The following is a 16520-nucleotide window of genomic DNA, read 5'->3' on the forward strand; positions in this document are numbered from 1 at the left end:
TTTCATTTCTGCCCCTCTTCCAGTTAGAGAGGATAAATTGTGGTGGCCTTGAGACACCAGCAGATGTTTATAAATAGAATTTCAGCATGTCTCACCTGTTCTGCAGAGCGGAGCCTCTTGGCAGCTGTTCAGTGAGAGATTGAAAACAGGAATTTTATGAAGAAATTAACAGAATATGAAAGAGCTTCGGAGTCATTATCGGGAGATCCTGAAGTGCAAAACTGCTTTATTAAAGTAATCAGAAATTTAGAGAAAATAAAAGATCAGTGCATTAAACCTTGGATATGTTTTACCTGCTCAGCCAATTCCTACAAAAGAAATTATGAGTCATCATTACTAAAAAAGGTTATTTTCAGCTATTGTAACTTCAGATTTTTTTTGCTGATAAAAGATGTGAATGGTACTGCACTGGGTTTGCTATTTTGGAGGCAGAAAGGATTTACAAATTAGTTAGTAGGAACTTTAGAATTTGTGTTGTATAGCTCTGCTATACTTTGAAGCTGCTTTTAAAAACACTTAGACCTGCTTTACCAGAAGCATGCCAGATAGAGGATCTTGCAATGTGATCTTTTCTTTCTTTTCCCTTTCTTAACCGTGGATTTCTGAGAGAAATTCTAACTGAAGCATGTAGTTTTTAAATTGATATAATATTTGAATAAAGCCTGTAGTTTTGACATAGAGGATTTAATAGCTGTACACTTCTGTCTTTATTTAGCAACACTTACTGAAGCTTTGTCGTGCCTTAGATAAGCACGTGAAAGGTGATATTAGGGAAGATGCAAGAATGTTTCATCAGTCTACGGTAAGATGCAAAACTTGATTTTTCTCTTTTGTTTTGGTTTTGGGGTGGTTTTTATTGTTTGTGATGCATGTTGTTCCCTCATCTCAGCCCTGGAAATTCTAGGAGCTCCTCATGGGCTTGGGGGTTTTTTCTTGTTTTTTTTTCTATCTGCATCATGTTTTTACATGGGGATAAATACATGCCCATTTTAATTCACTAAGAATACTCCTTATGCTAACAATGGGACTCTTAACAGCTCTGAAATGTGACTGATCATCCCTTTAGCCAGGCATCTCCACAGAGCTGCTCCGATTCTCTTTGTGGCAGTCACTGGTAGCTGACTCCAATTGTAAGAGCAGAGCCTACCTGCCAGGCATGATAGAGAGGACTGAAAAAGTTGCCTGTCTTGCACGAGTCTCCATTTTATTTTTCAAATTAATTAATTAATTAAAAATGCTTTGGATTTAAGCCAACTCTATGTGACTTAGCATCAAGCTTGGACAGCTGCCTTTTGTTTGCTTTGTTGCGTGAGCCTTACATCTGGTAGTCCTAATTCTGTGACCTTCATGCTTTGCATGCTGTTGTAACAAACCAAGTCAGCTCAGTGATAAAGTCATCAGCCCCAGCTTTGAAAAGCCTTGGCTTCTTCAGCTTCAAATCAGACATCTGCAGTTGTGCTTCCTTACCTCTCAAAAACATTGTTCTTTTCTTACTCAGATTAGTGGAAAATGGATCCTTTTAACAAGTTAATTGCTCTTGCCTTGATGTTGTATCTCTGGTTGCTTTCGCTTCTGTTTCTATTTGTCTTTGCACTGAGAGGGGAAAACTCTGGTTTCTCCATTGCTTCATTTGTGTAATACTGCAGTAACTTCTAGAGGATGCCACTGTACTGGGTTTTAACACAGCATATGAAGCAAATCTCAGTGTGAATGGCTTGGATTAAACACCTGCTTGTGGTTGGTTATGAAAAAGCACAGTTTTATGTACAAGGAATTTGTTTCAGAAGTAGCCACTGCTGCATTGTTGGCTTTTGTGGCCACAGTTGCCCCTGTTCTAGATACAATCAGACTTGTGTGACAAACCTCATTTCCCAGGGATGAGGTGGTGTTTGGAGGCCAGAGGTTTGCATGATAATTCCAGACATTCAACCTGAGGAGTCATGTGCCTCTAATGTTTGTGGAGTGCATGACTTTAAATTCAGTCATGAGTTACAGGGATCTGAAGTTGAGGTGATGATCCTTGGTGACAATAAAATTGTTCCTTTCCAGTAAACCTTGTATATTGGGTTATCTGTTTACTTTTGAGTTTGAAGCTATGAGGGGGAACACAGGGTATGGTTTTGTCTTTTTTAACAAAAATGGCTAAATTAATCAGTGTGAATTTGCAGGTAAAAGGCTTGGCTGCTAGGATATATGGGAAATGGCAGATCGTCATACAAACCACTCGGCTTACTCAGGTACTGTAATGAAACTTCTCTTTCCTCATTGTGGGGTGCATTTAACTCAGTTTTTAGCACTTGGAAAGGGCAAATTCTTTTCAAGAGATTTTGTATATAAATGGCATGTCTGTGGAATACATTAGCTGTATTAGAATGGATTTTAATTAAAATTCTTACTTTGCTGGCTTCAATAAAAGCAGCATCTCCTTTCCATCACTAAAAGCTCTGTTTTTGTAAAGGTGTGTATAATACACTGAAATCCCAGTCCTGAGTCGAATCACAGGGCCTGTCTTTGATTACAGCTATTAGCAGATGCTTCCAAAAGGAAATTGGGGCAGGAATGCAGTGAGGCACATCCTGCTGTGGTCTGGCACCATGTGGCTTTGAGACTTCTTGAGTCCAGGGCTTTATTCACATATGTTTAAGGGCTCTCAACAACTCCTCCCCCTTTGAATGTGTCAAATTTCATGCCATGATTAGGCAAAGCCTCTCATGTTTGTAAAAGTATGCAGTAGTAAATAATGCCATGATAAGTCTCAGAAATATTTGCCTTTGTGACACCTAGCTGGCCTTGGTAGGATAGGGGGATAATTTCTGCTGATACTCAAAGTTCAGAGCTCTTTGTTCCAGCCTTGGCTTGTAAGGTTTCTCTTGTAATGTAATCAGACCACCTGTGTGAGTCCTGTCTTGGAACATAAAGCTATCTCTCTTGGAAAAGCTTAGCTTTCCAGTAATGTAGGGTATTGTTCACATAAAATTTAAATTATACATTATGCCTAGTATTGATTGCAGTTAAAAACTGTGTTATTAACAATTTATAAAGACCATTAATTAATCCCAAAAAATGTGCAAAAAAAGCTGTGTGTATTGTGTGTGATATTTCATGTTCTAGAGCAAAGAGTGACACATGTAACACATGGCTACAGAATCTGCTTAGCAATTAATGAAAGTTGATAACAAGGTGGCTCTTTCAGTTTTTTTTTTTTTTTTTTTTTTTTTTTTGGAGATATTTGGAGTTGATTCACATATGGGAAAGTGGCAAGTGTTTCAGAATAAAATTCCAGGGATTTTTCTCCAGCACACTGTGGTACTCCCAAGCTAAGCACTTGCCTAGTCTACTCATTTCTTCTGACATTGGATTTCTGACTTGAATCCTAATTTGTTTTTACCCTTTAGGGAAAACTGCATGACTTCTGGGAGCCAGATTCATGAAATCTTGCCTAGGTGAGGGAAAACAGAAGAAACTGAAATCAAGAAGGATGTAGAATGAATGGAGCTTCACCTTGTTTGGAGCAGAAGAAATCAGTCACCTGAGTTAGAACTTGAGCTTGATTTGGACAAGCTCTAGACACATAAGAATCTGATTTGACTAACATTTGTTTTTTACTACAAGTGCTCTACTTCTGAAAAATTGAAGTGGATCAACTGAAAAAACCCAGCTGTTCCTATATCCCTATCAGAACTGGCTAGAAATATTTTATTGTATTGAAAGCTGAGGGAAGTTTTCTTGTTTCCCTTGTTAATCACAAGACATAACTGAAAACAGTAAGTATTTATTTTCTTGCCAGCACATACGTGCAAGCATTGTTTTATATTGGCTGGGAAAGAACTACCCTGTGATGTGAAATGTGAGTTCAGGAGGAGTGTTAGACCTCCCCTGTTGTGAGCAGGTGAGTAAGTGGTTCAGATGTGGGCTGAATCATGGTAATCTGCAAAGCAGAATTGGTATGAACATCCAGTGTCTCTTAAAATACAAAATACAGTTGCACCTTCTTTAATTGGAGAATAAATACCATCTCAGTGGAGATTAGAGAACAGCATTTGGCTCACCTTTGTAAAGACTGAAAGCCATATGATGACTGAATTCCTTGGTGTGAAGTCCTGCTGCACAGACAATATGTGCTCAAAGTTCCAGGAGCTGTCTGTGAAATAATCAGAGGAAGGTATGATCTCCTTTTGTGCTCTCTGTACAAATGCTATCACTTAAATCTTACACTGTGGTTTGTCTGTAGGATGGGTGTAATAGGAAGAAAAAGTTCAGTTATTGGGTAGAAGCACCAATGGGGATTCCCATAATAAGAGATTTTTAATAACATCAACGTGTGTGTTTTATAATACTATTTTGTTTTAATTCTTGTAGATTATCCTGTCTTGTATGAAATTCTCTATGATAAGAATGTAAAATAAGGCTTAAAAAACCTGCCAACTACAAAACCTTCAAATTTAATTATGTGTGTTACATATAAAAGAACTGCTATAGAATGGACACATCTTAGAGGAAATCTATTAGATTGCCAATTCATACTAAATGTTTTTTCTTTCAAGTGTTACATTGTTATGTCAGTGTCATCTTTTTCTCTTTGATAGCTGTCTGCCTTCCCACTCGTAACAGTTGCTTACTCTCTTGCATATATTGTATGTAATTTTATTAGTGTTTTTATTTTTTTTCACTAATATTGTATAAAGGTAAAAAATGTGGAATGTTTTCTGTATTTAATGTGTATATATTTTCTTACTGTGTAAAATTGACATTGCTGGCCTGTATATTTTGAAGAAGAAAAGGGGAGGAGTTTAGATGAACAGCTTTTATACTGCAGTTCAAAGCATGTTGGAACTGCTGAACGTTTTTCCACACAAAATAGCCACTTTAGTATTTACTTTCATTTAACAGAACAATGAAAAAATAAAACCAGACACTCCTTTCTAGTTAAATACCCCCAGACAAAATGGGCTCTATTTCACAAAAAACAAATGGCCACAGGTCCTATTTTATTCTTATGGCACATGTTACAATTCTTGGGTTCACAGCTGATTAGCTTACTATAGATGGAGACAGTCTTGAATTCATTCTCAGCTCAGCCAGTCCTGTGTTTTCATGCTTAATGCCTGTTCCAGCACTTTCCCTCTTCCCCCACTCCTGCTTGGTTTAAACTTCTCTTCCATCTGTTCTGTAGCTGAGAAGTAATTCCTCAAGTGCTGAAGTCTAGGTGTGGGTTAAATTGGTGCTCATCAGAATCCTTACAGAGATGATTCCCAAGCATCACTACAGGGTCTTTACAAGAGGATCCTGGCAGTGAAATAGCAAACCTGCTGCCCTTGTGTTTTGCCAACTCATTTGCTGTCCCTCAGCCAGGACTTGCATACACTGGAAAAGGTTGTTTCCTTTTCCTGCAAAAGGTTGTTGCACACTAAAGGTCTTAACTGCTTTGGATGTCTTCAGAGAAGCATTCTGCACTTGAGGTCTAACTTCTGATACTATATTAAGTATCAGAATTAAGAGCCCAGTTATCACATTTCATGTGGAAGTACATGCACTTTATTGCAGTAATAACAAAAAAAAAATAAAGTCTGGTTATAAAATATATGTTTGTAGCTCCTTGCCTTTTTTTTTTTTTTTTAATTTTCTAGTAAGCCTCTCTATGGCTTAAAATAACCTAAACACTTCTGGTTTTAAAGTTGAAGAAACCTGGCAGTGAAACTATTTGTGCATCTCATATTCTCACTGTTCCTGTTGTGGAACTTGGTAATGGATGGGGATTTCAGAAGTGATTAATGATGTGCAGGTAGGTCTGGCTGAAGGTCAGTAGGACGTGTCATTGATGCAGCGGCTGCAGGAACTCTCTGAAGTCCCCAAGATAATGATTTAGTTGAGAATGTCTTTGGGAAAAGCAGGTGACTGGCATACCTGAAGTGTGTTGTTGTTATTGGTGGAGGATTTGGTTAGATTGCTGCAAAGGCATTTTAGAGGTAGGATTTCAGTGTGGAAAAAGACTTAATACTGAGGGTTGATTCACATATGGGGAAACTGGCAAGTGTTTCAGAATAAAATTTCTGTGCTGGTTTTCTCCATTAGAGGTGTCTGTGCTCAGCACTGTCCAGCACCAGTCCTGGGGGCCAACATTTGGGCACGGGGGCTGCAACAGACTGTGCTGCTGTGGAGATTCAGGCAAGTACTTCCTGGTATCTGGGTTCCTCTGCTCATCCTGTTACTAGAAGGAGTACTTAGAGCCTACAATACTAATGCTGGTTTTCTGTTTGTTTTCTTTCCCAGGAGAATTGGATGTATAGCACAGTATCCCTGGCTTGGGGTTTGTGTTTTGGTTTTTTGTTGGTTTGTCTTTGTGGTGGTTGTGTGACTTTCTGTTTTATTGAGAAGGGCAAATCAGAAATGTTTCTGCTGGAGATGACCCTCCTAATTTTTCTGGGGTCCTATTCCTTGGGTTTGTGAGCTTTTGGAGAACTACTCCTTGCCCAAAGTTCCCCAGTGGGAAACACCGTCCCTGCCGGAGGGGCAGCTGGCATATTAGTGCTTCTTTTTGCATCCAGAAAAAGAGAAAAGGCTTTTGGCACCGGCTGACTTAGAGCAGTGAAGAGGTTTGATGAGCTTGTAGGAGCCTAAGGAGCTGCAGAGGAGCTCCAAAGGAGCCGCCCAGAGAGGTCAGACAATTATCAGTGGATTTAGCTTATTCCTTGTGGTTTAACTTATCAGAATTCCTTTAATTGCCGTTTTCCCCATATTCCCTCAGGCTGTGAAATACCTTCATGTTTTGCCTTGTGGATATTTTGCCAGCTTTACTGGCAGGGCCCCTTCTTATCACGTGTTGAAAAGGGCTTTCAGTGCTAGGGAATGGCGTGGGCTGCTGGTGGGAAGGATCCTAGGAAAAGTAAATTCCTCGAAGGGCTTCTCTGCAGAGAGGCTTTTAGTTTTGCCTGACTGATGCTTTTTTCAGCCAGCGCTTCCTTGCCTTTGCAGTCAGGAATTTGAAAGGGAGTATTTTATCTGGTATCAAAAGCAAGGCTGGGTGGTGAGAGAAGAAAAACATTTGCATCTTCCATCTTGATATTTTGATCCGTTTGGAGAATGCCAGTCCTATACTTTACGGCTGCTTTTAAGCGGCATTCGAGTATGTTGTACTTTTTTGAATGCCTCCCTTGTCTCTGCGTGGTGAGATGCTGCTAATGTTTCACCTCCTTCAGCTTTCCTGCCACCTCCTATTTCCCTGTAGGGAGGTCACAGGGGAGGGGATGGAAACTCCACTGGAATTGTTCCCTTCATTGTCATCAAAGCGCCTTTGCCATCAGCCTGGGGGGAAACCTAAAGCTTTTCAAGGCAGGTTTGGCCCACATGGTGTGTAGGGGTGGATAAAGGGGCCATTTTCACACACCCTTGTTCCAGTGCTTCCCTTTGGGTTTGCATTTGCGGCTCAAGCTGCCTGAAGCCGGGCGAGCGATGCTCCTTCCCTCTCGCAGAGAGAAGCAGAAAGGGTAAACGTTATTTGTGCTGCTTTTGTGCTACAGGGCGAGTCCTTCACCCGAGCAGTGAGTGCTGTGAGCTGGGGCTTGGCACGCAGGCTCCGGGGCTTTGCTCTGGGTTTCAGGCTCTCTTCTCCCGAGGCTTGGTGAAACTCCTGGCTCTCTGAACAGATGGAGGAGCAGAGGGCCCCCTTCCTCTCTGGACTGACCACCAGGCTGCAGCTGAAATAAAAACAATAGCTTCGAGCTGCCAGGGGCAGTGGTGGGGAGAGGGGAGCAAGGCATTCAGTTCCATGCTTTATTCACACTGCAGGCTTTTATAAAGGCAGCGTAAATCATGCAGAGCAGCCATGGGCTCCGCAGACAGCATCGCTCAGACACATTGATCTGCATGCTGGAAGCCGAGCGGTCCCCTTTGCCCTAACCAGGCTGTGGGGAGAGGCCTGCCAGGTGAGGATGCTGAGCTGCTGCACTGCATATCAGCTCTCCTTCACCTTTGTGAAGCACTGCCTGCCTCCCCTGCGTACTAACCCATTTTTGTTCCCCCCAGTATTTTTCTGCTCCAGCATTGTTATGGTAAGGTTTGCACAACGCAACGTGTTTTTCCCTCCAGTTGATTTTCTCTGATTAGCCCATTTTTCCACTTGCCCTCATTCTGTTTTTTCCCGCAGTATGCGAATGCCGTTTGCTGAGAAACTGTGTCAGCCTTCCTCTAATTAAGAGTCTGGCAGGAGCCAGCGCAACAGTAATTTTGGAGATGACGCTTCCAGTTTGGAGCTGACAGTAAGCTGAGGTGCTGCGGCAGGGGCTCGTGCTGGGGATGCGGGAATGTTCTCCGGCTGAGCAGGACAGGGGGACCCACAAGGAGCCTGGTGCAGGAGCAGTGAGTACCCTGGGTGCTTGGGTGTTTAAACTATGTCCTCTTGAAAAGCAGCTGCAGGAATGGTTAAATCCGTGGTTATGTCACAGGTTTAGCCCTTTGTGAGGGAGTCTGTGTGTGTGTGTGTGTGTGTGTGTAAAGGACAGGAATAAATTGCAGTGGCCCTAAGTCAGCTGCATCTCTCTGAAATAGTTGTAATGTTGGAAAGTAAGATGGAGAGCTCAACAATCAAATGGCCTGAAAAAGGGCAAATAAGGAGAAAGCCATTCAATGGCGCTCTCTAATACAGCTTCAGACTCCATAGTTCTTTTATTAGCAGGAAAGCTCAAAGCAAACAAAAGGAGACAGGAGCTGGGGATCTGCTTGCCTCAGGATGTTGTGGATGCTAAAAGCTTAGAGGTTCAAAGAGTGTTTTATGGCAGAAAAATGCAGCAGGGGTCTGTGAAATGAAAGCGGTTCTCCCTGGCTGAGAAAGCTTCAGGCTGCTGATCCCTGAAGGGTGGAGCATGTGCTGGGGAGATATCCCAGATGTCTGTCCTGCTCCTTCACCCCCTGCAAGGTGCTAGGATTTGGTCCACTGTGCTGTTAATGCCTGTATGCTTTACATGAACAGCTGAGGGATTTCATGTCATCTCTCAGTTTCCAAGCAGTCCATCGTGTCCACCATTGTGTGTCTCCATCCACTCCTGAGACAGAAGTTGCTGTTGAAGGTGGTGCCAGCCCTTGCTCTGAAGGAGCCTAGTGAGGTGTATGGGATCAAATGTTTCATTTGGCTGAAGAAAACTCAGTGACATTTTTTGATCTTTCTAATGACCCTGTGAGTGAGACTAGGAAAACGAGTTGTGTGGTTCAGGAACTCTAGCAGAACACAGCCAACCACATGCCAGAGTTGACCTCCTTCCTCTCCCCTCCCACTTCATCCATAGATGTTTGCAGCTAGGGAGAAGTATAAATAAGAGCAGATGAGGAGGTTTTTTGTTTTTTTTTTTTTTTTTTTTTTTTTAATCCTTCCTATGTCGTACCTCTAGAGCGCAATTCAGCATTTTCCCTTTCTACTTGCTGTGTCAGATTTGCCTCTTGGGGGCAACCTCACCCCACTCCGGCTGAGACCAAAGGGAGTTCAAGTGCTTGGGGGGCGATGACTCACTGTGCCTCTCTCTGCTTTTGCATTATCTGATCATTTTTAGCAATCGAGGTCATCATTTGCTGAAAGGATTTTAGGATTTAAGCCGTCGAGGCTGACTGTTGGTGACTTTTCAGAAACGATGTGAATGGCTCTTGAAGGTCCCTTTCCAGGCTTGGAGTCCTTCAGAGTTTTTTCCTGCCTTGGTCCTTCAGAGAGAGGAGGGTAGTATGGAAGGACATGTATTTTGTGGTTCTGGTTTAATGGGTAGAACATAAATCTCTGCGAGGAAGATTTACAGTGTTCTCCTGGCACTTTTGCCTGGGTTGGCTTGGACTATCAGTAAGTCTATCAGTGCTGCGGACACTCTGACATGTCAGGGGAGAGAGCAAAATTACTGCTCCAGCTCCATTTCAGCCCTGAGTCCCTGAGCATACGTCTTGTACAAACCTTGTCCACAAAAAACCATTTGCATTTATTTAAAGGGCGTTGAGGTATATGATGGAATAAAGGAAGTATTATTCATGCTTCGTGCTGTGGTTCCTAATGGTACTTTACACGCTGATATGACCTACAAAGCTTGTTGTTTTGTGCCTGCAGTGCTCTGATGTTCTTCCTCCCCTGAGGGTCAGAAATGACAAGAATTAATGATTGTGACGACTGTCTTGTAAATTCCTGCTCCCTCTCCTTGGAAGTGTCCTTGCCAGGGCACAGCTCAGTGACCTTGCTGGCACAGGCAGTGGGGGGCAGCATCCTTGTCCGGCCCATGGGACTGAACAGAGTGCTGCTCCTGTGAGATGTGAGAGCAAGTCCATTTATCCATATTCATGTTTCATCTTCTCCCAAAAGCACAGGGATGCAGCTTGGGCTGGGCAGAGGGCTTGGCCCAAGCTGAACACGTGCAGGGCCCCTCCTCTGGAAAATACCAGAGAGGAGGCTGGAGTAAGTGAGGTTAACCACGGACCCCAAAGCATAGGGACTACTCCAAAAGGGGGTGCAGGGCCCTGCAGCCTGTGTCTGCCCAGTGAAGGACTGAGTCAGCCTTGCTGGGGCAGCAGCTCCTGGCTCCAGCCAGCCTGGGCACTTGGACAGCAGCAACCACACAACTCATTAACCGAGCCCTCCGGCACTTGCTCTGCTGGCCTTGACACTGTCCTTCTTAATAGCTCCTCTTCTTTCCTTTTTTTTTTTTTTTTTTTTTTTTTTTTCTTTTAATAAAGGTAAATTAGCTATATGGATATGCAGGAACATGAATCAAAGGAATTCAGCTGACTCTCGAATTAACCGTTCGTACAGAGATGTGCTAAAGTACCAGGATGTGATGGATGCAGCCCGCTCAGAAAACACCTAAGGACAAAAACTGCTCGTAAGGCATCTCACTGCAGCCTCCAAAAATCTGATTATGTAGGGGGAGGGAAAAAAAATCAGGTTTTGGAATACATTAACTCGGTTGAACAGCACAGAGAGAAGGTACCAGCAAGAAGTAAATCAATTCCTGAAGGCTGCTGGGAAATTTCACTGAATTCAAGCTTCAGAGTAAGGCTGGCTGCACTTAGAAGAGTTATGTTTCACCTGAAATATTTAACACTGGGCATTTGAAATGCTCTGTGTATCCAAAGAGCCCACCAAAAGTACGCTTACTTAGATTTTAGAGGAACCCTGGGCTCATGCCATGATGCCATGCTGTTGATGGGTGAACCCAGATATACGCGTTGATGGGTTTGGTTCGGCTTTTGTTGTTCTTTTTTTTTTTTTTTTTTCCCTGGCCTCCATCACAGGGAAGCAAAAATTACCATGTAATGAATACTGGTCTGATTTTGGGACATGTGCTGACAGATCTGTTGTTAGGAGGAAGATGTTTCCATAGCAAAACCGTCATCATAAATGGCACTGTAATGCAGCAGAGATGCTGTGGTGGCCCCGGGAACCATCTTCCCGGACCATTCTGAGCATCCTTCCAGGGAATATGAGAGACTGATGGCAGGGGGGATCAGAGCAGCTCATGGTGATGCTCCCCACAGCACTGCCACAGCACCAGGGCTCTGCTGGCAAGGCTGTCAGCTCAGCGTTTTTCAGTCCTTTCCGACTTCAACAGAAAACTACAACAAAAAGCAAGCTTGAAATAGCTCATTTTATCTCCGCAGACAAACAACTTGCTTTGAGCATCATTGTCACTCAGGCTAAATTACTTTTAGATGTTTTTAATGACTAGGTAACGTTTTTCAGCTGTTCATTCTGCAGCACCCTGCTGAGGGACAGTCCATCTGTAAAGACCAAGGACTCCAATATTGTGGTTGCTTTTCCTGACATTCATTTGGCTTTATTATTTGATACGTGATTCCCTGTGGCAGAGATGTTTTCAGCTAAATTTACAGCTACAAGCTCTTCTCTTTGCATAAAGGGGATCTATTTCCAAAAGGACTGGAAGGCTGGCTATGCATGTACCAGTGGAAGGTCAGGGATGTAGAGGAGAAACTCTGGGAGATTGAAGGTGACAGTCCAAATCCTGTCTGCATTGAGGGTGACATTACCACTTGGGCTGGAGGGATTTTAACCATAATTTGTTACCTCTACCTTTCACTTTACTTGTAATGCATGGCACGGAGAGCTGTGACTTGCAAAATGATCCCACCAGGGACATGGTTTGTGACATCAGCCATGCAGGTCTCTCGAGTCCCTCTTTCCAAGGCAGGCACAGCTTTTGCATTCATTTCTAAAGGCAACTTCTAAGCCACTCGCCTTCACCATCTCTGGGTTTTGCAGTGCTTCTAGGAGACTGTATTTTTAAATCCTAGCTCATAAATTTTGGAAGCTACTTTCCTTCCCCACCCCCTCGCCCCTATCAAAGTGTCAGAGCTGAAGAAAAACTGTGAGAATGATGGATGTGCCCGGCTCTGCCTGCCAGTGCTCTGCTGTGTGTGGGGGGGTTATTTACTGCACTGCTGGGGTTGTTTCTTCTTTGGTGGCAGAGACAGCAGTGTAGAGGTTTGGTGCCTGGGAAGGAGGGGTAGGATGCCCACGGGTCATCCAAGCATTTGGCTGAAGGAGGCAGGGCTGGGAGAGAGGCTGCTTGTGCACAGTGACGCAGAGAGCAAAAAGGTGAAACCATGGGGACATGGATCCTGTTTGGTGGCTTGGCCTAGAGGGTGGGTGCTGGGGGCCATAAGATCTTCCTGGCTTCAGCTCTGGGGGGTGCAGGTTGGCTCACCCAAAAGGGCAGCTTTTAATAGCCACCAGTCTTATCCCATCCCTAAGGCAACCCCAGGTATTTGTGGTACTGCTCTAGATAGTGTGTGGCAGGGACCTGACCTGCCATGCAGGGGAAAACACAGGGGTCTGTGCCCCCCTGCAGAAACAGAGAGATTCACCCCTGGACTCCCTGGCCAGGAACCTGCCTACTTTTACTGGATGATGGGCAGAGGGCTTGTCAACATCCAGCCCAGCAAGTCAGTTCTCCTGGAGCTATGCCTCTGTCTCTTCCCTGCCTGCAGCCACCTTTGTGCTGCTCCTGCCCCAGAGCTGGGACAAGACCCCACCATTTTCAAAAACTCCATTTTCTGATGGAACTCCCAATGCCTGCTGGTGTTTCCCCCCCATGCTGCAGGAGCATCCCAAAGTAGCTCTGCCTGGTTGAAAGGCAGGTCAGGACCCTGCCCTCCCGCAGTCTCACCAGCCCTTGCCTGAGGGCACGCTGCTGACAGATCCGGAGCCAGGGAGATGCTTTCCGCTGGCTTAGAGAGGTTTGCAGACAAGCAAACCAAACCTGCCAGCTCGCTGTGTGAGCGCCTGTCCTCCGTGAACTCCCGTGCGTCTCTTGCAGCCGGGCTTGTGGGAACGGATCGGAGGCTGCTGTGACTCAGCTGCTTCTCCCTTGAGAAAATCTGCCCTGGCACGGTGCTTGGCTCTGCGGCTGGGGCTGCTGGCACCTGGCAGCCTTCATCAACAAATGGCCTTGGGCTGAACATCCCAATTTCCACTGCCAAGCATTTATGGGAGGAGAAATGCAGCATGTGATCTTGCAGGAAGTGGAGGCAGCAACTCTGTGCTATGCTGAGCTGGGGGAAAGGTCCCATCCCTCCCTGAAGCTGAGCCTTGGGCTGGAGGGGCTGCAGCACAGGCTGGCTCTTCTGGTCTGGCCCTGCCTTTTTCCATCTCCTTATGACTTTCTCAGACAAATTCTTCTGCAATTGTAATTTTCCCTGCTGGCTCTCAGCCTGAAGAAACAGTGGTTTGGAAAGTTTGCTCAATGATTTGAAGGGAAGAGGTTCCCAAGCTTTTCATGCTCTGTGCCCACTGGAATATTTTTTTTCCCGGGGCTAATCTGTGGAGCATCACGCTTGGCTTGATGAGTTCGTGACGCTCTCAAGAAACAAAGCCAAGCCTGGTGAGTGTGTACTCAGCTGCTGGGAAGTCCCAAGTGCTGCCGTCGGAGTCCAGGCAACACCATGTGGTCTTTTCTGTTCCTCTGCTTCACAGAGCTCTCCCAGCCTGGATCTGGGCAGGCTGCTCCTGTGGGGGGCAAAGGAGACTGATGAGGTGGTGGGTGCTGGAGCAGTGAGACTCCCCTGTGGCGTGGGGCTGGTGTGCTCCCCACTGGGCTTTTTTTCCATGGAGGCAAGTAAAGCAGCAGTGCAGGTCTCACAGCGTACCTGAGGGATGGAGGGGCCTGGAGAAAGGCTGTTTTGCTTGTTACTTTCTCATGTCAAAAGGGGAAAGTACCCGTTTTTCCGCTGGTGGTTTTGACTTTGTAACAAGCCTCTCGCTGTGGTGTGGGCTGGCATGGCCTTAGCCTGAGTTTCACAACTCCTTTGTGGGTTTCATAAAGCCCCAGCGGCTGGAGCACCGTGATTTTGTAACTCCCAGCTGGCTTTTAAACCAGTCTGGAGAGGAGCTTGAAATGGTTGGATGCCTGCTGCCTCTTGGACTACAGAGGCTGGCAAGCCAAATCCCAGATCTGGAGTTTTATCTCAGTTTTCTTACCTGGGGCAAAGGAAAGACAGGCTGCAGGTACTGCTGAGCAGAAGCCAAGCCTGCCTTAGGAAGCAGTTTCCTACCAAAGGCTGGGGATCCTGGTCAACACCATGGGTTTGATAAGCACTAATGCCCTGTTAGTGCTGCAATCCAAAACGGAACCCTTTGTGACATGCTGCTCCCATGGTGTGCACCCTGCCAGTGTATTTCTAATTTAATCCTGGCTGCCATTTGATCCTGCTAAGTTGTTTGTATTTACACCTCTATGATCCATAATGAAATCCTCTGTCTGACCAAACCTGATTTCTAGTAGTGGGAGAGGGGACATAGAGCAGTGGGGAGTTTGGGGGTCTTCTGATAGTCACCCTGGACACCCCTGTGCATGGGACATCCACTAAGGCCTTGGCTGTGCAGGATAAGCCTGAGAGGGGGCAAAAGGGCTGGGGGCTGGCATCTTTTGGGACTGCAAGCAGGGTGAGGGTCCCTTGGGGCCCAAGGTGACTGTTGGTGCCGAGCTACAACCAAGCCAGACAATGGTTCATCCCCAGCAGGCCTTGAGGCACTTGAGGCAGAGCAGTGTTATGCATTAAGCACCCAAAATCACGTCATTGTGTGCTTTGAGGGGGTCTGCATGTCCCTCCAGGAAGGCTGAAGGCTGGCGGTGGCTGGGGAAGTGTCTCTGGCGGGGAGCACCACTCCAGGTGCTGAGCTGCAACCTGAGTGCATGCAGGTCGCCGCCTCCCAGGCTCAGGGCGAGCGCAGCATGTGTGCTGGGAGAGCTGATCCGCGCTAATCCCATCAATATTTCACGGTGTCGTGGCCCTGTTATAATTCCTCGCATCATTTGGGATGCTGGCTGGGATGGGGGTGTGATGCCAAGTGAAACATGAGAGCTGCCATAGCTTTGCCCTGGCTCCCTGGGCATCTGAGGGGTGAAAGGGGCTGTCTGTGAGATTTTCTACGGGCTGCCATGGGTAGAGTAGTGTGGCAGAAACAGGCGAACTCAAAAATGCCGGCTGTTGGCATCTGCCTGGCTTTGCCATGTGCCGGAGCGGTGGGGCTGTGCTGTGCTGGGCAGCTGGCCCATGTACGGGTGGGGCTGTGACATGGCAGAGCCTGCTCTACTCAGTCCTCTCTCTGTGGGACACAGTGTTTAAGTGACAACAAGAAGAAATTAAACAGTAACCAATCTCTGGGCTGGTGATGAGGGCACGAAAGCATTTCCTTTTCCTAAAGGCTATTTTGAGTAACAGGGAGAGAGCACTACAGATAAAATTTGGCATGGTTTTGAGGAGGGGGATTTCCCAAGGCACCATGTTATCACTCAAAGGGTCCCCTGCTTTGGGCTGGCCCCTGAGCTGGGATAGAAGTCGTACGGCTGTAAATCCAGTGAGGAGCAGATGATGGAGCTGGGGTTGTTTAACCTGGAGAAAAAGATGTTCTGGAGAGACCGTGTCACTCTCTATAATTGCCTGTAAGGAGGTTGTAGCAAGGTGAGGGTCAGTATCTTCTCCCAGGTAACAAGTGAAAGCACAAGTGGAAATGGCCTCAAGCTGCACCAGCAGAGGTTCTAGTTGGACATCATGAAGAATTTATTCTCTGTAAGTGTTGTTAAGGATTGGAATGGACTGCACAGGGAAGTGGTGTGGTCACAATCCCTGAAGATCTTCAAGAATCGACTGGACATGGCACTTAGTGCTGTGGTTTTGTTGACCAGGTGTTTTTTGGTCAAAGGTTGGACTCAATGATCTTGGAGATCACTTCCAACCATAATGATTCTACAGTTCTAGAGCTGCCCCAATAGGAAATTCCCCTTCCAGCACCTTCCTGGCTCTGAGCTAGGGTTGAAGCAGGAGCCAAGCCTCTCTGCTTGGCAGAATGAATCCATGGATATGAGGGATGCAAGTACAGGACAGGGTTGGGTCTGTTTGGGCTCCTGCTGCCTGGAACCCACTCTGCCTCTTGGGAAAGCCATGCAAGGAAGAGGAAGGCCCTGGCCTTCAACCTCTTGAAACCCTAAATTCCTTCAGTTAATCTCATGGGGGCAGCAGAGCAGGCAAAGCTCTGAAAATAG

General features: G+C 45.6%; 1 protein-coding gene across 2 annotated transcripts in view; it reads left to right on the forward strand.

Annotated features, from left to right (window-relative positions):
• SLF2 (SMC5-SMC6 complex localization factor 2) overlaps positions 1–5583 on the forward strand; it is a 29882-nt gene extending 24299 nt beyond the window's left edge. For both annotated transcript variants that reach the window (XM_053984257.1, XM_053984258.1), the window contains exons 18-20: positions 716–802; positions 2169–2237; positions 3396–5583. In XM_053984257.1, coding sequence (XP_053840232.1) covers positions 716–802; positions 2169–2237; positions 3396–3431 — 192 coding nt within the window. In that variant the 3' untranslated portion in view covers positions 3432–5583. The remainder of the gene's footprint in view (positions 1–715; positions 803–2168; positions 2238–3395) is intronic.
• Positions 5584–16520: the final 10937 nt, after the last annotated feature.

Source organism: Vidua macroura, chromosome 8 (genome assembly GCF_024509145.1).
Source record: "Vidua macroura isolate BioBank_ID:100142 chromosome 8, ASM2450914v1, whole genome shotgun sequence".
Taxonomy (NCBI): Eukaryota; Metazoa; Chordata; class Aves; order Passeriformes; family Viduidae; genus Vidua; species Vidua macroura.